The 20,301-nt window shown below is 45.6% G+C and overlaps 1 protein-coding gene across 5 annotated transcripts in view; it reads left to right on the top strand.

Moving 5' to 3' along the window:
* Positions 1-18,382, top strand: part of Dlgap2 (DLG associated protein 2) — a 709,635-nt gene extending 691,253 nt beyond the window's left edge. For 4 of the 5 annotated variants that reach the window (XM_039094154.2, XM_039094157.2, XM_039094156.2 and 1 more), the window contains 3 exons: positions 5,358-5,449; positions 8,859-9,011; positions 11,573-18,382. In XM_039094154.2, the coding sequence (XP_038950082.1) occupies positions 5,358-5,449; positions 8,859-9,011; positions 11,573-11,791 (464 nt within the window). In that variant the 3' untranslated portion in view covers positions 11,792-18,382. The remainder of the gene's footprint in view (positions 1-5,357; positions 5,450-8,858; positions 9,012-11,572) is intronic. The other variant, NM_053901.2, reaches the window with a different exon arrangement.
* The last annotated feature ends 1,919 nt before the right edge of the window (positions 18,383-20,301 follow it).

Here is a 20,301-nt window from a genome sequence, read left to right as displayed (position 1 = left end):
ATGGTCTGGCCCATCCTGAAAGGACAACCACTTAAGCATTGCCATTTCCACCTGCCTGGCAGAAGGGTCATCCTGTACCACAATGGGATTGATGTTTCTCAAGGGTTGTCTTTGCAGTATCCCAGAGATTCCCGGGTCTCTGAAGGCAGAGACTGCAATCAGTGTGTTTTATGTAATGGTGGTACCGCACACACAGACTTCCACAAATAACTGGTAAGAAGAAAGGGAAGGAAGGCAGGAGATCTTAATGAACAGCAACATTCATATCCCTCTCATACATTATAAGCACATCCAGGACCCCAGGGCATTGGTCTGTGTCCGCAGTGGAGTGCAAGCCTCATATGGTGCTAACCCTGAAACAGTAGCTAAATGGTCTTGGCTTTCATGTTTTTTCACCCACTGAGCATGACTTCAACGCCATAAGCCTTGAGTGCAGAGACAGGGAGTAGAAACTCTGATCTATCCCTAAGTTCTGCTGTCCTGGGCACACGTGTCTTCTTGTGATCAAAGAGAACGAGATAACAGAACTCTGGCTGTAGCTCCCACCTGCCATGATTTTCACATACACCTAGCCCGGAATTAATCAAGTTCATGGATCTCCCTAACAATGCTTAAAACTAAGATAACCTCCGAGTCTAGGTCTTATTTTAGCAATAGTCATTGGTCTCCACACTTTTAAAATTAAGATTAAATTAAACGGCTTATTAAGCCAAAACTCTGCGCTCTGAATATTGAAATTTCCATTGCATGAAATAATTCTGGCCCCAACTATAATTTCGTAATCACAGTTCACTGAACTGATTGAATGGATCTAGATTTGTTCAGTGCTGTGTGGCTAATAAAGGTTAGTCTGAGCCAAATACAGACTGATTTGGGTTAAGGCCTACTGTGCAGGCCTCTCACTTTTGATACAAAAATGGAAATATTTAAGACATAACAGAAACTCCTGCAAAACTAGAGTTTAACAATGGTCATATTGACTAAACCAGATGGGTAAGGACGGGAAATGAAGCCAAAACTTACTAAGTCATTTGAAACAAACAAAAACATCCTAAATATCTCATGACCATATGGAGCTGGGGGCATCTCAAGACTTCCATACAGTAGCACATGTACAGTCAGGTCTTGGGATGGGTTTGGGGTTCCTTGTCTACAAACGTCTGCTCACTTGAACATTCCCCAACTGGATGCCGAGAGCTCAGGCAATCAGAGAGACCTTTATAGATCAGACATCCCAGATCGCCTTTCACAGTCGGGAAAAATAACCACCAGAGTCATGAGTCACATAATACCAGAGTGGGATCTGATGCTGGGCATGGGATCTCCCAGGTCATATTACATGAGGGGCGACAGTTGTCTGTGGATGGGAATGTCCAGCTACAGCCCATAGTTAAGACACACAAAGCATAAGAGACACTGCCCCTGTCTCTACTGGGCCAGGATTCTGCACGCCCCTGTGTAACATGATGTCTACCCATTGCCTACAGACTTCCAGCAGGAGCCAGGCCAAAGAGTGTACCCAGTTTGTCATCAACTGGCCGGAGTCTTACTGAAAGTATGAGAAGAGCCTTTGATGAACCAGGCAACTAAATCAGATGCTCATGATCTAGAAGAAACCAGAAATAGATGGGCCTGGAGCCTGAAGGGAAATTTTTGGGAGCAGTTGGCCACCTCTGGTGCTATAAAATTAATAACCAGGGAATCCCAAGAGAGGCTGTCAATACCAAACAACCCTGCCGATGCCTCATTACATGTCAATACCAACTCTGCAAATTCTATAAAAGTCCACTTTGAGTTTTAAAATGTTGCTGGGATTTCATCGCAAATGTTCATAGAATTAGAAATTAGACCAGACATGTGAAAAAATAAATCCAGCACCAAAGCAGCTAATCCAATTTTTTTTCTTTTTTGTTCACCAAAGGCCAGGGTTATATCAGGTTCATTGAAAATGTGCATTCTGCTGAGTACCTGTCCTTATCTACGTCTCTTAAGAGGGCACTGCTGAAACTCTGACAAAATTAGGCAACCGTAATGGTAAAGAATAAATTGAATTTTCTCTTCAAATTCCCTGCAATTACAGGGAGCTATTGACAATATAGGTCTCAGATAGGATCACTCCTATTCGCTAAGTGGCCGAGTTCACCTGCCATTAGCAGCTGCTCGTTAGCCTCGCTCCAGTGTGCTTTATCTCCCTGGCACTGCCTAATTTAGACCTGTGACAATGACTGCACCTCATTAATCCATACCGAGAATTGCCGTATAGCATTGTGTTAAAGGTTATAAATGGAAGCCTTTCGTGGATACTTCAGCAGAATTCCATTTCAAGGGGAATAAAAAGATTAGGTATTTAAACTTCAAATTTCATAGAACAAATGGGTTTTTGTGTTACAATTTAAAGCAACAAAGTTAGTTTTAAAAAACACAAAAATATTCATTCCTGGCTTCTGTAATTTCATAGTAACAGTTTGACTAAAATGAGCCCCTTTGAATATTATCAGTCACTTGTGTTACAGGATACAGTGAAACAGGAATTCCACCTTCTAGAAACAAAGTATTCATCTTCTAGACACCAAGACTGCTGTTGATCCTATTGCTCCTGTAGGGCATCCGGTATGAATGAAGGATGGTGTGATATTTGTCCCTCTTTGAGACTCTGTTCCCAGTCCAGCCCACCTTCACCTCTCTGTCCCTGCATCTTCCCCTTCCCCCTTCATAACACAGCTGAACTCAAATCTGAAAATCCAAAATTCAAAAGGCCTCGAGCAGCGGCAGCGGCAGGATTGGACAAGTAGAAAATTCTACACCTGACCTCATAGGACAGGCCACACAAAAGGAAATCTGGTGGTTAAACTTAGGTCCCATCTCCCAATGCCTCATTATATGTAAGCAAATATACCCAAATCCAAAGTAATCTGAAATTCACCACCAATTCAGACGCCCTTCCCTAACCATTTCTAAAAAGGGCTGTTGGACCTGACCCACCTCCAGAAGCCTCTGCATCCAGTCTTTCTCCATTCCCCTTTCTTCTTGTCTCCATCCGATGGAGGTCACTATATTGCCCTCTGGTCAGCTCAAACGTGCTTTCAGGTGACTCCAGAGTGTGCGCAGTCACTCACAGCCTCAGCTGTTCGCTTTAAGAGATACAGACAAGGGGCTGGGGATTTAGCTCAGTGGCAGAGTGCTTACCTAGGAAGCGCAAGGCCCTGGGTTCAGTCCCCAGCTCCGGAAAAAAGAACCCCCCCCCAAAAAAAGAGATACAGACAAGGGTGTGTACTAGACTTTTCTCTAATCTTTCCCAAACCTGTAATTTTCCACGGTCACATTTTAGAGACTAAAAATCTACAAAAAAGGAAGGGAAGAAGAGAGGAATAAAGAAAGAAACAAAGAAAGAAAAGAAAACCCAAATAAGAATGTTCACTTCAGGAGCACATGATATTCAATGGGGGGGGGAGGGAACCTTGGCTTTGAACATTCTGCATGTGACTGTGTGACCAACCTCTGAGTCACCAAGTCTTAAACTTCCTTCTTACCAGCCTACTGTTTCTACAGTGCTATCTTACATTGTCTCATCACATTTGTCTGAGTTCTCTGTCTTTTCTTCCCTCAAGTCAGGCCAAGGACGAGTATGGAAGCAGCTACGGCTGGCCTATCAGGTCAAAACTTGGGATGCCAGCTTCTGGCGCCGGTAGAATGTTTCTTTTAGTCTTCGAGTTCCTGGAGCTCAAACCCACTCCTCACTTGATTCTAACAATGGACTGTTGGGCTGAATGCATCCTCAGCCCTCAAAGAACTAACCCTGGGACAAGCCATAGCCATCACTGGTCTTTTGGAAATTGGCCATCAAGGAGGAAAGTTACAGGGACCAAGGGTGTGTCTCTGAAACTCAGCATCATCCGCTGGGGATGACTGTTGGGCTGGGTTGGTACAGAGCACCATGGGCTGCCATAGTTCCTGTTTATTGGTCCTCTGCTGGTCAGAAAGCTCTTTTACTTTACTGGATAAAACTTCAAGTGTATGAGTAGCTAGTTGCAATGCACAGCTCTCCAAAGCAGAGCAATGGGTTTCTCACCTCTGTTTTCTGGGGAACAGAACTCCAGGACACTTGTCCTCCTTGTCCTTGGCTACTTTCCCCAAACTGAGCACTCAGCAGCCAGGTGCTAACCAGAGCTCTCTTCCTGAAAACCCTGGGAGAGTAGATCCAGCCAGCAAACCAGAAGTGATTTGTTTCAAGTGCCTGATGTGAGTGGATGTTCAGCAAGGGAGCCGAAAGGAAAACTCACAGGCAACTGAGGCTGATTGCCTGGTAGTGATGAGAGAGGAGTCTAGAAAACTACACAGTCGAGGTTCTTGGGGTGACATAGGAGCTGAAGCTAGTGAGGGAAGCTGGGCAGAGATAAAAAGCATCCAGCAGGAAGAAAGGTTCCCAATGACTCCCAGAGGTTCTGAGGCGTACGTGAGGTGGGATCCACAACGCAACTGTTTTCAGAATCATGCAGCAATCACAGGGAGGCACAGAAGGGACAAAGAGGAAGCTCAAGGGCTTCTTGGAGCAAGAGACAGAGCTTTTTCCTTATACATTCTTAAGACAAAGTCTTCCATTTTCCCGGTCTAAATCTAGAAGCTGTCACCATGTGTTAAATTGTTTTTTGTGGATAAAAGCATACTCTTCATTATTTTTAATTTTAATATTTGGCTTACTATATAATAAAGTTGTTGAGGATTGGGAATCCTTTGTAGAGGAACCTTGAGTAAGGCTTACTCAGGTGATATTAACCTCACAAAGGGGTTTAATAGGCCAGTGAGTCTGACCTACCGCATGGCTTGTGATTCTGGCTGATTTGGAAGCATGCTGTGACCTTCCTGTGTGATTGCCTCCTAGTAGCTCCTCCAAGATTGAGACACATCTCCCACCATTGCTATGAGATAGCCACCCTCAGTTCCCTGGTATTTAATTGAATTCACTGAGATGACCAATACCAATGTGTTTCTCTCAAAATTAAGGAGTTAGCATTGGAGTAAGTCATTGGGGTCTTCTGGAGTCCCAACTCCAAGGACTCACCTGAATATCAAAGCTAATAAACTCAGGACCCAAAATAAGGAGATTCTGTAGTCCATTGCCTTATGGAGTTAAATCATCCCCAGTACCCAGTGATAAGACCCTCATAGCTAGCGTTTGGTTGTCTTCGTGTATCCTCATGAGCTGGGAAGGAGTGGGAACTTCAGCTGATGGATGTGTTCAGTGTGGTCCAACCCCAGTGGAAAAGCATGGATGGAGGTTCTGGTCCCAGCTCACTGAACGCCAGACATTCTTGCTTTGTTATGATCGACTGAGTCTTAATCTTCCCTGTGTCTCCCAGTTCTAGGAAAGATCAGGAGTGCTGTGGGAAGTGCCCAGCTGCTCATGTCCCAGAAGTTCCAGCAGTTTTATTGGCTTTGTCAGCAGAACATGGTAAGTGGCATGGTAGCCCCATCCCATAAACCCTGAGGTGTGTGCAGCGTGCGTGGTCACAGAACCTTTGTTACTTTTCCGTTGCTGTGACTTTTCAAGGCACCATGACTGAGGCAACTTATAAAAGAACGAGTTTATTAGGAACTGACAGTTTCAGAGGGTGTGTTCATGATCATTATGGGTCAGAACATGGCCGCAGGCAGGCATGGCACTGGAGCAGTAGCTAAAAGCTTACAAACTGAGGCACAACCCTTAGGAAGAGAAAGGGCTAACCATGAATGGTGGCAATATGGGCTTTTGAAACCTCAAAGCCGCACCCCAGTGACACACCTCTGCCAACAAGGCCACAACTCCTATTCCTCTCCTGAACAGTTCAACCAAGTGTGGACCAAGAATTCAAACATATGAGCCAATGGGGGTGAGTCTCATGCAGACCATCACACTCCTCATTGGTCAAAGCACCCCTAAGCAGGGATGGGAGAGAACATAGCCCAGCCCTAGACCCACATCCCAAGTCTGGAGGCCCACAAATTGTCCCTGATTACACCCTACCTCAGGGCACTTATTCTCTGGGCCCTGGAAACATTCCTAACTCTCAGAAGCCCACACATCTTGCCCTGGAGAGCCACACACATAGCTCCAAGGACCAACGTCCCATCCTTAGGGATGTGCACCCCACCCGAGGCTCACACACCTAGCCCTAGTTATCTACATCCAGGCCCTAGCAACTCACATGTCTTAGGCCCAGGCTGCAGGTTCAAGCTGGGGCTGCAGCTGCGGCTGGGGCTGGGGCTGAGTAGGGCATGCGGGTGGAGAGAGAATCTGACTGTGTACCTCCTCTACTTGCTGCCTTTCCCAGAGAAAAACGCAGAAGAGGAGGTAGGGAATGAGTTGCTGTGGTGGCCGAGGTCACAAGGAAAGAAAATCAATGGGGTTGGGGGGGGTGTGTCTAGCAAAGATGTGTGTTCACGTGAAGAGATTAAGAAGAAATCTTAGAAGTCATTTGGCCTTTGCAGATCCTATAGTGAGTGTGTGTGTCTCATGTCACAGAGTGAATGTGTCTTGAACTAGACTTATGAATGCAGTTGGCATTGATCCCGGGTCTTCCTAGCAAAGAGAGGAGAAACTCATCTATATACCTCTCTCTCTCTCTCTCTCTCTCTCTCTCTCTCTCTCTCTTTATATCTATATCTAATCTATATCTGTACATCTCTATATGTCTACATCATCTATATCTTTTTATCTCTCTATCTATATATGTATGTATAGGTAAATTATGTATATGTGTGAATATGTATCCATGTATGTATATCTATACATCTGCATGTATGTTCATGCATGCTAATCTTCATATATCCACATACGCCTGTACCCATTTACTGCACACACACACATTGTTTGGTTTCTTCTGACTAAAATACTCAGAATTCCACGAGAGACATGAATCGTATCCACAGTTCTTCATAGGGAATTTCACAGTCCTGACGTTTAATACCAAACATTCTCCATAAAGGCAAAAGGCTCTGCTGGGCTTGTCACAGCGGAGGCAGCAGGTGCTCTGACCGTGCTGTGCTTGTTAACTTACATGAGCACACTGAACTTGAGCGCGTTCGACTGCATATGCAGGTGCGGCCCCTCAGAGCTGCAGATCCGGGTCCTTCATTGGGGTCATTAAGGATAATGCTTTCTCTAACATTTTCCCTGCTAGCCCATTCAAGTTCATCATGACGCTTAGCTTTGGTGTGAAGCTTCATGTACATTTAAAGGGCAATCTGGGAGGTTTGTGACCTTGGGCAATGAGACTAGATAAATGTCTGGCTATTATGTGTGGCTCTGCCTTCCTCCACACACTGCCTATGCGAGATTGGCTTGATCATCAAGAATGCCGGGTAGCTGTAGTCAGGGTGGCCAGGCAGCCTCTGCAGCATCTCAGTATAGATCATGTTGCACGGAGGACAATGCTTACCCTTGAGCCTATTAAACGGGCCTCTCTTCTGCACCAGATGCAGCTGAATTAGCCTTGAAATGATCCACCCTCACATCTTTGATGCCTTTCGAGTTAAAAAAAAAAATCTGGTTGGCTATTTTTCTTTTTGTTTCTCTTTGGGATCTCTAAGACCCTCGTTTGAGGGCAGTGTGAGAGACATAAACAGAAGACAGAACATATTACTTGTTTTCCAAACCACAGTTCATGGTTGCTGGGGCAGATATTTAGGAAGTTTGCCCATCCTTAAGTATAAAAAAATGACTCTAGGGAAAGACAGACCCCCCTCCCAGGCATCTTCAAGTCGAGCAGATGTGGGCAATTTTTGATGTGGCTATAGCGTAAGGTATTCCTACACACTCAAACAGAATAAGACAGAAATCTTAGAAGGAAGTTTACACTGCCAGAGTCGGCTTTAGCTTGGCAGAAGCATGGACAGAAGTCGCCCTCTAGTGGCTCATTGTAAGAACAGCAGAGCCCAGCTCTGAATCCCACTCAGGAGGAAAGGGACACATTGTGTGAGTTCACCTTCTAGCCTGTGACCCTCCCTGGTGGCACAGGCTGTTATCTGGGTGCCTGTGAACTGTGAAGAGGCAATGGTGCCTAACAGGTATAGTTTCCATGTGAACAGAAACTCAAGCTAAATCAGCTGTGAACCAAACAACATTCAACCCAAACCACTGACGAAACCTGAACAATGTAAGCACTTCCGAATAAATGTCTGATCGTGTGCGTCTACAGGGTGAGCCAGCCACACGCTAAGTCAAGGGAACCGTACACAGAATTGTCACTTGACTATTACAGTGAGAACCAATTGGACCATACCCTGTGCAGAAGTGAGGTGCGGCTTAGACTGAGAACAAGACCAGGCGCTGTCCGTGGATGGCGTGGGGTGGCACCCCTTGGACAGGCTGAGTTAAGTGGCAGGTGGTGTTTGTGAGTCTTTTGTTCCTTCAAGATATTGGCCTTGACTCTCTATGGGAAGAAACTGAAGTCATGTCACCTTTTGAAGTCATCTTCAGAACTAGAGCTGGGACCCAACAAAATAAACACAATGAAGTAAATGACTGTGATCCTAGTGGTCTAACCACGGGTAGTCTGTCCCTTCTGAGTAAGTCTCATAGCTCTGCTGCCTTCTCGAGCTGCGAACCATTTGAAGGATGGAACCCAGAGAATCTGTACATGCTAGGCAAGCATTCTACAGCCGAGCTACCTTCAACCCCCAGGATTTCCAAGTTGGAACATTAAAGGGGTGTGTGACGTGTTTGTAAGCTGCTGGCGCGTGCCTGGGCTAAGGTTAACTTTTATGGGGGTCATGGAGAGTCTCCCACCCTGTTTCAAGTGAGTGGAACCTCTCCTGATCTGATTCCTTGAGTGACTTACAGAAGAGGGAGCAGACCCCCTAACTTCCCCGTGTGCCCACAGGACCCCAGCGCCATGCCAAGACCGACATCACAGGATCTAGCTGGCTACTGGGATATGCTGCAGCTGTCTGTGGAAGATGTCAGCATGAAGTTCGATGAACTGCACCAGCTGAAGCTCAATGACTGGAAGATAATGGAGTCGCCCGAGAGAAAGGTAACGCAGTTGCGTGGCGTGATGGTCCTAAGCACTACGCTCGTAGGCCAGTGCCAGAGGATAGCCGATTTCTCCACCTTTAGTTATTGATACAGGAACAGTTTGTGTATGTGTGCGTGTGTGTGTGTGCGTGTGTAGGGCAGGATGTTACAAGCACTACACAAATGGACAGGATTGGAATACTGGGTGCGTGAATAGCAGTGGGTGTCTTGCTATATCTCCAGTACACAGACATCTCAAAGACACCAGGGAAGATCCCTACATCTGTAATCTAGTTTCCTCCAGGGATAAACCCGGGCTCATTTTCATCCGATGTCTGTTTGGATTGTATTTAGTCGGCCTCCCACAGGTAAAATCTTAGATCCGGCTAAGATGACAATCTCCTTCTATCCAAATATACTTTCCTGGTACACGTAGGGAGCTAAGGCCAAAACTGCATTTAAACCTTTTGGAGCAGTCTAAGGGTGTGGTCTTCCTATGGGGCTTCACCCTTACACAGGCTGAAAATTTGCATTAAATCTGAGTTTGGCTCTCTGCTTCATGGTGACATCATCTCAGGAGAGCACTGTGCACGTGTGGACTTACAAGCTCCCTAGAGAAGTAATCAAGGTCTGGATTTTCCAGACAGATACAGTCCATTAAATTGAATTACAGTTAAAGGGGCCAGCAGAATGGCCCAGTGGATAAAGGTGTTTGCCACCAAGTCTGACATTCTGAGGCTGGCCCCAAGATCCACATGGTGGGGGATCTAATTTCTACACATTGTTCTCCGACCTCCACAAAGGCACTGCGGCCTGTGGACACCCACGCACATCATCCACACGTATCCTCAATAAATGAATGTGATTCTTCTATTTAAAATTCCAGTTAGGTGCGATGGTAGTATATGAAGTTCCCAAAACTTCAAAGGCCGAAGTGGGGTTGTTAAGTTCGAGACCTAAACTAAAGCACAAGACTCAAAATGAAGTAAAATCAAGTCACAGTGCAAACAGCCCATAATAGTCTGGGGAAGTACTGCTTAGTGCATAAGCAAGAGTGAGTAGCTACTGATCAGGATGAAAGCCATTGAGGGCGCTCACTGTCTGGGCTTCCTCAGACACTGCTGGTGGCTATCGAGGCTCAACACCAGTCTTACATGTCCCTGAGGACAATGAAGAAACTCCTCCTAGCAGATAGTGGGAGGGATGGGGAACCCAGAAGCGAGTCCACATGACCTGGAGACAACACACAAATGCAATAATGAGATCAGACATGTAACCCTCACGCAGATAGCAGCCCCTGAAGTTTACATTTCTAAGGGACCAAGAGCAGGAAGAAGCCCGCAGGGATCAAGTCTCCTCCTGTGAAATATGTCCTTGCTCAAGACACTCACCCCAGTGCAGAGGGGCCAGTTCACACCTTAAAGATGTGATAGCCTCTAGCCTTAGGGACAAATTTCAAATACTGAGACTGATTCTCACCTTTCCAGAATCAGGGGTCACGGTGGGCATGGGCACATACTGCTCTGGTTCCTGTACACAGCTTAAATGCAGAGACGCAGATGAGAGCTCTCTACTTTGGAGGGAGTCTCCTGATATCCAGGAGAGGTCTGGATTTGCCTTCAGTAATACTATCCCAGTGTAAAGGTCTTCATGAAATAGTCACAAGTCCTCTCTGCATTGTATACATTTCCAGTGTTTCCAAGTTCTCTCTCTGAAGGTGCATATATATTGAATATGAATTGTTTGAGAATCAAAGCTAAGGGAAGTGTGTGTGTGTGTGTGTGTGTGTGTGTGTGTGTGTGTGTGTATGTGATTATATGTGCAGTAAAATCCATGTGGGTTTAGGCTCATGATTGAGAATTTAGCCAAGGGCCCCCTGAGGTTCTTGTCCATATAAGATGATTTTCCCGAATGCACATCCTGCCACATAAAAGTCAGGTGACCACTTCCACACTCTCTCAAGGCATTTGCTAACATTCAGGTAGGATGATGCATCCGTATGTGTGGGGATGAGGGAGAACTCCTGCAGGCGAGAGCTAACGCGATATCTGTGCTGAGATGAAGTTTATTTTCTTATCCATAGACACTGCCCTCAGCCTCCACTGAAAATGAGGATTTAGAAAGGTAGATGCAGTAAGATAAAGCTGTCCCACTGAGCATCAATGGGGGCGAATTTGGCAGTGTCTACAGGGGCAGGAAGTCAAGGAGAACTTGGAAGAACCAGGGCTCCAGGACTTAGCATATCTGGCCCTTCCCTGACTTCCTTTGTTACTTGTCCTTGAACTCTTTTATTTTTGGCTGTGAGCCTACCTTTTAACGGCTGAGCCATCAGTCCAGCCCTTCCCTTGACTTCTAATGGCCTCTCCTCCACTTCCCTCTGACTTCCACATGACTCTCCATGACCTCTTGACCTTACTATGACCTCTCCCCTCTCCCCCAACTGCCTCTACTTTCCCCATGAGCACCCCTCCAACCTTCCCCAGACCATCTCCCCTGATTGATCTTCAGATGTCCCACCACTTACTTCTGTGACCTCCCCATGACCTTCCCTGACCTCCTCTGACTTGTGATGCTTTTCAGGAAGAAAGGAAGATCCCCCCTCCAATACCAAAGAAGCCCCCCAAGGGGAAATTCCCCATCACAAGGGAAAAGTCCCTGGACCTGCCAGACAGACAGCGCCAGGAAGCCCGGCGCCGGCTCATGGCAGCCAAGAGAGCTGCCTCGTTCCGCCAGAACTCTGCCACGGAGAGGGCAGACAGCATCGAGATCTACATCCCCGAGGCCCAGACTCGGCTCTGAGGACCAGAGGTGGCCACACGCACCTGGTTTTGTTCTTTTTCACAAAATGCTTGTACAGTTTATTGCCTACCTGGTAGTTTCTGTCTCACCCTCCACCGGATTCGCCCTTGCCGTGCTCTCTGCACTGTAGACAGTGGACGCTCCAATTCCTAGTTTGCTGAGCTCCTGGCAAGACTGACTCTGAAGGACATCGGCTCCGAGGAACAGGCCTGGTGAGCCCTGACGTACGTCCCTGTTCTCAGAGGGCCGCCAAGTGGCCTCTTGAAATGGACCCTAGCTTTCACTTTGTTCTTTATATTTTTATAAATTGTGTGATAACTAGAGGTCACTATACACGGGTGCATCTCCCCACTCTCGAGAGGCATTAGACATCCAAGTGGAAGGTGCTACAACTCGAAGGGCCAGAAAGACAGACAAAACCTGTTCCCTCTCACCTGAGTTACTCTCCCCAGCTGAGCTGCCCCATGCCCTTGCTGTCCTCACCGGTCTGTCGCCACATCCTTGGTTGACATTGTGATGACAGGAAAGGGCTTCTCCAAGGTCCCCACAAGGTGGTTCTCTAAAAGGAAATGTCAAGGCTACCCACCCCCAAGAAAAAGATCTAGCATAGAATGTTTTTGTTAAAAGCTAAGGTGAGCAGTCCTCTAACAGAGGGACCCATGGAAAGTTCTGGCAGGAGCCCAGAGAATACAAAGAGGGGAAAGAAAAAAAAACTAAGAAATAGTCATGGTAAATTTATCCCTTGGTAACTTAAACCATTACACATAGCATTTTCTTTAAACCTCACTGCAAGCTAACATGAACTTTTTATATCTGTTACATGCATTCTCAAACTTGACTTCCCAGGGTACCTTTAAAGGAGTTTGCTTGTTTAAGATGCCAGTTGTGATGTTGTAAACCATATAAGAAATATGAATGTGAGCGGTAAGTATATCCGTTAAAAATGGTAAAGAAGAAAAGTTAGTTTATGCTTGTATTTTTCCAGAATTCTTCTGTTCTATGCAGTACTGCTGAAATTAAGAATATATCTGCCTGTGATAGACATGAAAAGGGAGAGAGAGAGAGAGAGAGAGAGAGAGAGAGAGAGAGAGAGATCATGCATGGTGATTTCCAGCTGTGGAATTTAAGGAAGGTAATCAGTAGTCAGACTCTGAGGATGCAGAGAGGAAAGAGATTGGCTCTGATTAACGGGTTTTGTGTAAATTATGTTTACAGTTAAGATCTCATCCTATGACTTCTGCATGGGGAGTTCAGATGCCACAAAGAGCGATCAGATTGCCCATGGCCCTGATCTCAGAGTTCTTTGTTCTTCACATATAGGCAGGGTCCCACCTCACCCCGGGTCTCCCCTCTAACTGCTTTAAGGAGCACCGGGTGCTCAGCCATGGGCAGAAAGCTTTCAGACAGCCCTGTAGCACTTTGTGTTCTCCCTGTGACTCGCACTTTAAACTGTCCCCACTGCCCCCATCTGCAGCCTGACTAGAGAGGCAACCTTGCAGCTGGGGCGTTACTAGGACTACACCGTCCTCTTCCTCGCCCTCTCCATTCCATTTCGCATGGGGGGCATGGTTGATGTTACAGCATGTCAAGCCTCAAAGTTTTACCTTTTATTTTTAAAGCTGAGTAGTTAAGAGTTCCCTGTGATAGCAAAACCCTATATAAATTGAGCCTTGTGTCTGGTATATATTTTACCAAACAGCCTTAAAATATATTTGGAAGCAAAAATCATACGAATGTATATCCTTTAAAAAATGCAAAAAATAATAATAATTCCCAAAATATTCTTCTATCACCAAACCCTATTTCCCCAGAGTGTTCAAAGCATTTTATACCTAAATAAATATGTAAATCCTGAGTAGTAGACAATAACGATGCTTCCTCCTGGGCTCATGCCACTGAGTTACAAACAAGTGTGCTATAAGCACTGGTATGTCGGACTTCCAGAGCAATGTATCCTAGAGGAGCTATTTAGATGTAACCAGAGGGAAACAGAACCGATGAACATCCCCAAGCTGAGGGAAATACGAAATGCAAATATCCCTGCCGCCCACACCCATGAGGACATCTGGTTGCCTTTCTTAGTTCCTCATATGTACACAACATACACAGAAACAAATTGCAACATTAGACAATCGTCATTCCCTGTAAACCCCAAATTCTATGGTCCCAACTTGAACAAAGTATCTACTAGTTTTTTGTTAGCTACATTGTCTATCTTTAGTTCGTATCCAACCTCACCCAAAGCCTTGGCCTAAACTTCCCCTAGCTGAGCAAATCTTCCTTCCCTGAGACGCATTGGCGGCCCCTCTGTCAAAGTGAAAAGAATGTGCCCCTGTCTGGTTCACTAGGTTCCAAAGATTATTATTTAATGGCCGAACGAACACCTGCTGCTAGTTCTAATGGAGCATTAGCCGTTCACATCCCCTTGTAAGTGCAATACCTTCAGGTCTCATGCATGTGACGCTCTGCTGTGGAACAAGATAAGCCATGTGTGTACTGCGGGCAAAGGCAAGCAGCATTGGTTGTATGTGCCCGCTGGTTCCCCAGGCTCCTTCAGTTCAGTCACTTTCCAGAGATTCCTGGTGTGGAATTCTCCTGTGGCCCTATGATCTTGTCCAAAACACGATAGAAATGAAAACTGGACACAAGGCCAAGCTATAACACAGTGCACCCCATGTTATCTATAATAGCACACTGGTGTCCCTAGAGATGCTCCCATCCACCCACGGGAGAGACTTGAGGGGCGGCAGTTTGGAACCCCTTCCTCACCCGTTATCAGACTGATCTGGACTCTACTGTGCTGACGTACAAGAAACAGTGGGAAAGCAAGCACAGCTGGAGTGCGGGACCAGGGAGAAAGATGTGGCTGAGGAACAAGAGGATCATTGGTGTACCGTCCCTCACATCTCTATTTGTTCCAGTTGTGATCATTGTGAAGACAACCGTCACCAGAGTTGGTCATCCCCAGGTTTTTATCACCAATCCAGAATGGTGTAGAGAGGAGCCAACTCGTTTTATACCCAGAAATCACCTTGCTGTTGAAAGGGAAATGCCCACACCTTTTAACTTCAAACCACACTTGAAGGCTTCAACTATGTAATAGGAAGTAAATCCTTAGGAAAAAAAAAAAGATGCAAATTATATCTAAAAGACTGCCTCAAAATATATATAGACACGAAACAGTAAGCTGCAAAGTAGAGAAAGTCATCCAGACGGCCTTTATGGAAATGTACAACTTATAATTAGAATAATACAAACAATACACAGTGCAGGGATGGATCCTGCTTCTCCGCGTGTCTGTCCCAGTTCACCCCAAGGTGATTTCTGCCTTTTGTTAGCATAACAAGCAAGCCCTGTTTTACCACCCTCGCTTAAACCTGCTGCTTCTGCCTGTTCACTATACACCCCAACCTCAGGACCCCAGGATGAGATTTCTCTGGAAATATGGTGACATTGTAGACACATGGCCCAAGTGCCTGTAGCAATCATAGAGCTCCCTGCCTTAGAAACAGCTGTCTGGTTTGGGCCAAACATTTTTTGGTTTTTGGTATTTTGTTTTTTTAGGCAGAGTCTCACTGTGTATAGCACAGGCTAGCCTCAGTTGTGCAATTGCCCTGCCCCTTTCTTCTGGGTGCTGGGATTATAGACATGCACCATCACACTCAGCCTTGGTCCAAAACTTTTGGTAGTGGAGATGGTGTGGAAGGAAAGAGTAGTTTGCGATTGATCATGAGATAACCAAGTGTGAGCCAGCCTTCCTGTGTTTCTGACACGCTGGAAGCCAGTCACCCTCCGAGGAGCACGAAGGTCCAGTTTCAGCGGCTTTCTTCCGTCTGAGTCAGTCATCTTGCTCAGGGTTCTCTGACCACAGCTCCAGGACAGAACATCTACCTGGACAGAAGCTGACAAGTAGCATGTCAGAGAGACTCAGACGGTCAGGTCAGCAGGATTGTCCCTGTTGAGGACAGGAACTCCCTCAGAGGTTGGAGAGGCAGCATCAATCCCCTGAGGGGCTGTATCACGAAGGAAACTGGCTATCTGGAGCAACCATGAGTGAGAGAGAACACTTAAGCCCCACCATGCCCAGCCCACGGGCTGCAGACTTGAAGCCCAGAGCACAAACATACTTTCCTAAGTCACGTGCTTCATGCACACCCATGGACCAGCCATTTTCTCCTCCAGACTTGGGTATCTTTCATGTTCTTACTGCAAATTTAACATATTACTACCTTCATGGTTACCCCTACATTCGCTGGTTGTTCCGAGGAGTTCTTAGTCCCACCCACTTACTGTTTACACCTCTAAGTAGCTTTGGATCAAACCTGGGCTTCTAAGCCAGGAAACAGGCTTAAGAGATCAAAAACATAATGGCCTCCGGTTACCAATTGCCTCAGCTACCTTGGCAAGTAGGAGACTTTGCACCACACTATTCCCTGTCTCACCTGCCATGAGTTGAAGACACCACATCAGCTGAAGTCATCCCTTTTTCCTTTGTGCTCAGTGTGCTTCCCATAAGTGGCAAGGGGCAGCAAACTGGAGGCGGTGAACTTCCCGGTCAGGCTAGGTACTTCTACACAGTGGCAGCCAGAAGTTGAAGATATGAAGGAGAAGGCACTGGGAGCCCTGAGGCTCAACCAAGCTCCTGGGGCTGATGCATGCAAATGCTAGGAACCTGTCATGAGTCTGGTTTCTGTTTTCTCTTCCATGATGTGGCATTAGTGTTACTATCCCTACCTCCCTCGAAGGCAGGTGCATTGTAGGGGTTGGTGACATACCCCCCTCCGGCATCGTTGAGCTTAGAGGTTTATGATGAATGTGTATTGTCATTTGAGATTTGTGCCTGGGCTCTCCTCTGTGTGCTGTAGCCCCCCACTCTATGCAGGAAGCTAGCAGAGCTAGGACAGGGCACAAGAAGGAGGGACCTCCTCCTCCTCTTCTTACTTTGGGGTCCTGTTCTGCCAAGGTAGGAGGTTAAAACAAGAATACAGAGGGGCTCAGAAACGGAACGTAATAGCCAGGAACTTCTTTTCCTGTGGGCTGTGACTTCAGTTTCTATACTCTTCCATGAACAAGAATCAACAACACCAACCGGAGGTGGGCGATGTTTTTGCCAGCTCAGCCCCTCCTAGATGAACTGGACAGATGTTATCCTATGGTAAAGTGATCCGAGAACAATTCTGGCCTGGAAAGAGAGGGTCGTGCCTGTGAAGAGAACGGATGGACTCAGGCCTTCAGCACCGTCGCCGCAGAGGTGCGGACTCTCTTCCAGACCCCTGCTCTGCGGGCATTGCTCTACTCACTGCAGAGATGGGCACACTGACGCTCTGAGAAGCAACCTTTCCGTTCTCGCCATGCTGAAGAACACCACCATGTTATGAGTTGCTGTCCAAACCCTGGCATTTTGATCCACTGTTAAAAAAAAAACAAAATGACCTTGTTTCCCTCTCAAGATCTGACAGATGACTCCTTTTCAGAGGACATATTAGTTATCTACAAAACTACTACTTTTTAAAAGATTTTGTATACACACAAACCAAGGTAACAGCGGTTTACCTCCCGATTTTCTTAGATTTTAGGAGACTCTTAATCATTGGTGCTTATTCTGAATCTGAAAGACTTCCCGTGTGCAGGGCCAGAGAGATGGCCCTAAAGAGAGGGGTGGCAGGATTCCTGTAAGTGGTTATCCTCTGAGCAGTGGTCTCCATGGGGGGCGGGACTTGGATGCACATCTACAAGTTCAAGGACGGAAGCCAAGGTGGACTGTGGGACCTTAGGAAGCCACTTGTCCATGACCCTACCTAGTTCTTCACCCAACTCCAGCCATCTCAGACACTTAGTCACCTTCAAAGGGCTCCACAAGAATTGTTACCCTCCCTCCATTTTCAGTTGGTTTGCTGCATTCAGGAAGGTGTCCCCTAATGAGCAGCGAGAACTGGGCTGCTTATTTCCCAACGATAGTCACTTACCTCTGGCCAAGTACCCTTCTGTAAAGACACAACCCTCTACCCGCCCTCCATACTGTGTGCCAAAACCCAGGCGTGGCCTAAAGACTGAGTTTAATGCCTCCTATAGGGACACAAGGAATGCTAGAGCAGGAGACTAGCAATTTAGTTAAAGGTTAAAAGTATATAAATATATATAAATAAATATACATATAAAATAATACCCACGACAAGGATCGACAGAGTGCCAAATATTCAAACTGTACAGAGTTACACTCACCAGAACTAAACTATTTTATGTAAGTCTCTTACTCACGCCTTTTCGGGTTCTTTTGATAAATCCTACTTCCCAGCATGCAGTACTCTATCTGATGTATCTCCCATTGCCAACACGGTTTCTTCCTTTCCATTAATGATTAGTCAGAACGTCGGTCATTATTTTAAGTCATTCTTTTCAAAGATTGCTTTTTTAAGTTTTCTTTCCTCTGTGAGTTTGTTTTTTTTTTTAATTTTATTTTTACTCTTAGGTGACTATGGAAACATCATTGCCCAGAATCTTCTATGATAACACCTCTTTGATTTGATGTCTGTATTGCCAATATCCACCTCCTGTAAATAGTTCTGCAATTAAATTTTTGGAGAAAAGTGATATTTACTTTTACTGGAGTAAATTCTCTGCGTGATTTTAAATTCAGAAAATATAAATCAAAGAGTTTTATATAAGAAAAAAATTATACTCCTCCATTATATATTTTATTGTTTTAAATATCCTGGATATACATATTAAGATAGATTTAGGGAATAAAGAGATTGCTCAGTGGGTAAGGCTTTGGGACCTGAGGTCATATTCCTAGCACCCATGTGAATGCCAGGTACCTAGAAAGCAGAGGCAAGGGCTCCCCCAGGTAGTAGACCTATGATTTCTGGCTTCAAATGAGAAATCCCGCCTCAATATATAAAGTGAAAGCTGATCAAGAGAAAACACTTGATGTCATCCACTGGCCTCCACATGAATACAGACATCTACACATACCCACAACACACGTGCAAACATCCATACACCTGCATAAAAAGAACTAGACAAGCCTCAATGCTATGCATTTAATATGTATGTAAAATGTCACAGATTATCGTGATCCATCAGCTAACACTGCAGTATTTAGTTAACGGGTTTCACACACCTTAGAGTTACAGGGAAACTGACATGGGTCACACAAAGATCTATAGATCCTGGGTGTAGTGAGGTAGGGCTGGGGACTGATGGCCAAGTCCTTTGTGTATCAAGTCCTTTGTGTAGAAGGACAGAAAGACTCTACTACCCAAGGACCCAAGTTGCCCAGATGTAGGTTAGGTCTCTTTTAAGAGATGGAAATGGAGTTCATTTTTCCAATACTTCTGTTCAACCGCTTGTATTAATTGAGGTGAGAAGACCCAGACCAGTGTGGGCAGTGCCAGTCTCAGTTTGACTCTTGGATTGTGAAAGGGCAGAAACCATGAGCTGAGCGCTGGGTGTACACGCATTTATTCTCCTCTGTTCTTGATGTGACCAACTACTTCAAGCCCCTGCCACCGTGCTTTCATCTCAGTGATAACTATAACCTGGAATTGTGAGGTCCCCTGGACTGCCTTTAGTCACTATGTTTTCTTTCAGTACTAGAAATGGCACCAGAACAAGAAAAGTTACAGAGATTCCTTGACCTTTTCTACTCAATTCTTCTGTAGAACTAACCTATTTGAGGGAAAAGTGTGTGTGTGTGTGTGTGTGTGTGTGTGTGTACATATAGATGTACATATATGTGTAAATATATTAGACTACACATATATGAAAATATACATAAATTATATAAATATATACATATATAAGGATGGATGGATGGATGGATGGACAGACAGACAGACGGACAGATGGACGAATGGATGGATGCTCCTGAAGTCCTGATCCTTCTGCCCCAACCTCCTAAGTACTAGTATTACATGTGTAAGCCACAAGCCAGGTAATGATCTATCACAAAAGAAAGACGCAACAGAAGAGGTGATCTTTAGAAAATGTCACCTGCAGCAATTTCAAAGTTTCCAGCTCATTTCCGATATTTGACATTTTGAATGAGCTGCCTTGTGAATACAAGGACTCTGGGGAGTTCGGGCCCTTATTTTGTGTTAGCTTTTTTTCTCCTTGCGAGCTCTCCAGTTACCGTCACTTAATACGCTCTGAGGATGGTTACTTGCTTCTTAATTAAGTGGAGAGCACTTCACCAACGTGCTTCAGGGGAGAGGAAAAGATTTTAGAGCATACTCGTGGTTTTGCACTCTGCAGCCCAGCGCCTCAGCGTGTCCTCAACAGCCTTCCTTGAAGTTTAGAATTGACTGCATAGATTTCACCTAAACAATTAGAGTCTGAGACAGACGAAAATCCATTTCCAGATGATTTCATGAGACTGGAAAAGGCTTTTCAGAACTCAGAGTGAAATTCAGTCTCACATCAACACATTTAGCATGGCCAAGATTAAAGAAAGATACAGACTACGTGTATAGACTCACATCATGGGTCTCTGAAGCCAGCCCTTCTCT

Source organism: Rattus norvegicus, chromosome 16, assembly GCF_036323735.1.
Source record: "Rattus norvegicus strain BN/NHsdMcwi chromosome 16, GRCr8, whole genome shotgun sequence".
Taxonomy (NCBI): domain Eukaryota; kingdom Metazoa; phylum Chordata; class Mammalia; order Rodentia; family Muridae; genus Rattus; species Rattus norvegicus.
The sequence above is the reverse complement of the archived record's forward strand: the minus strand, read 5'-3'. Positions and strand labels throughout refer to the sequence as shown.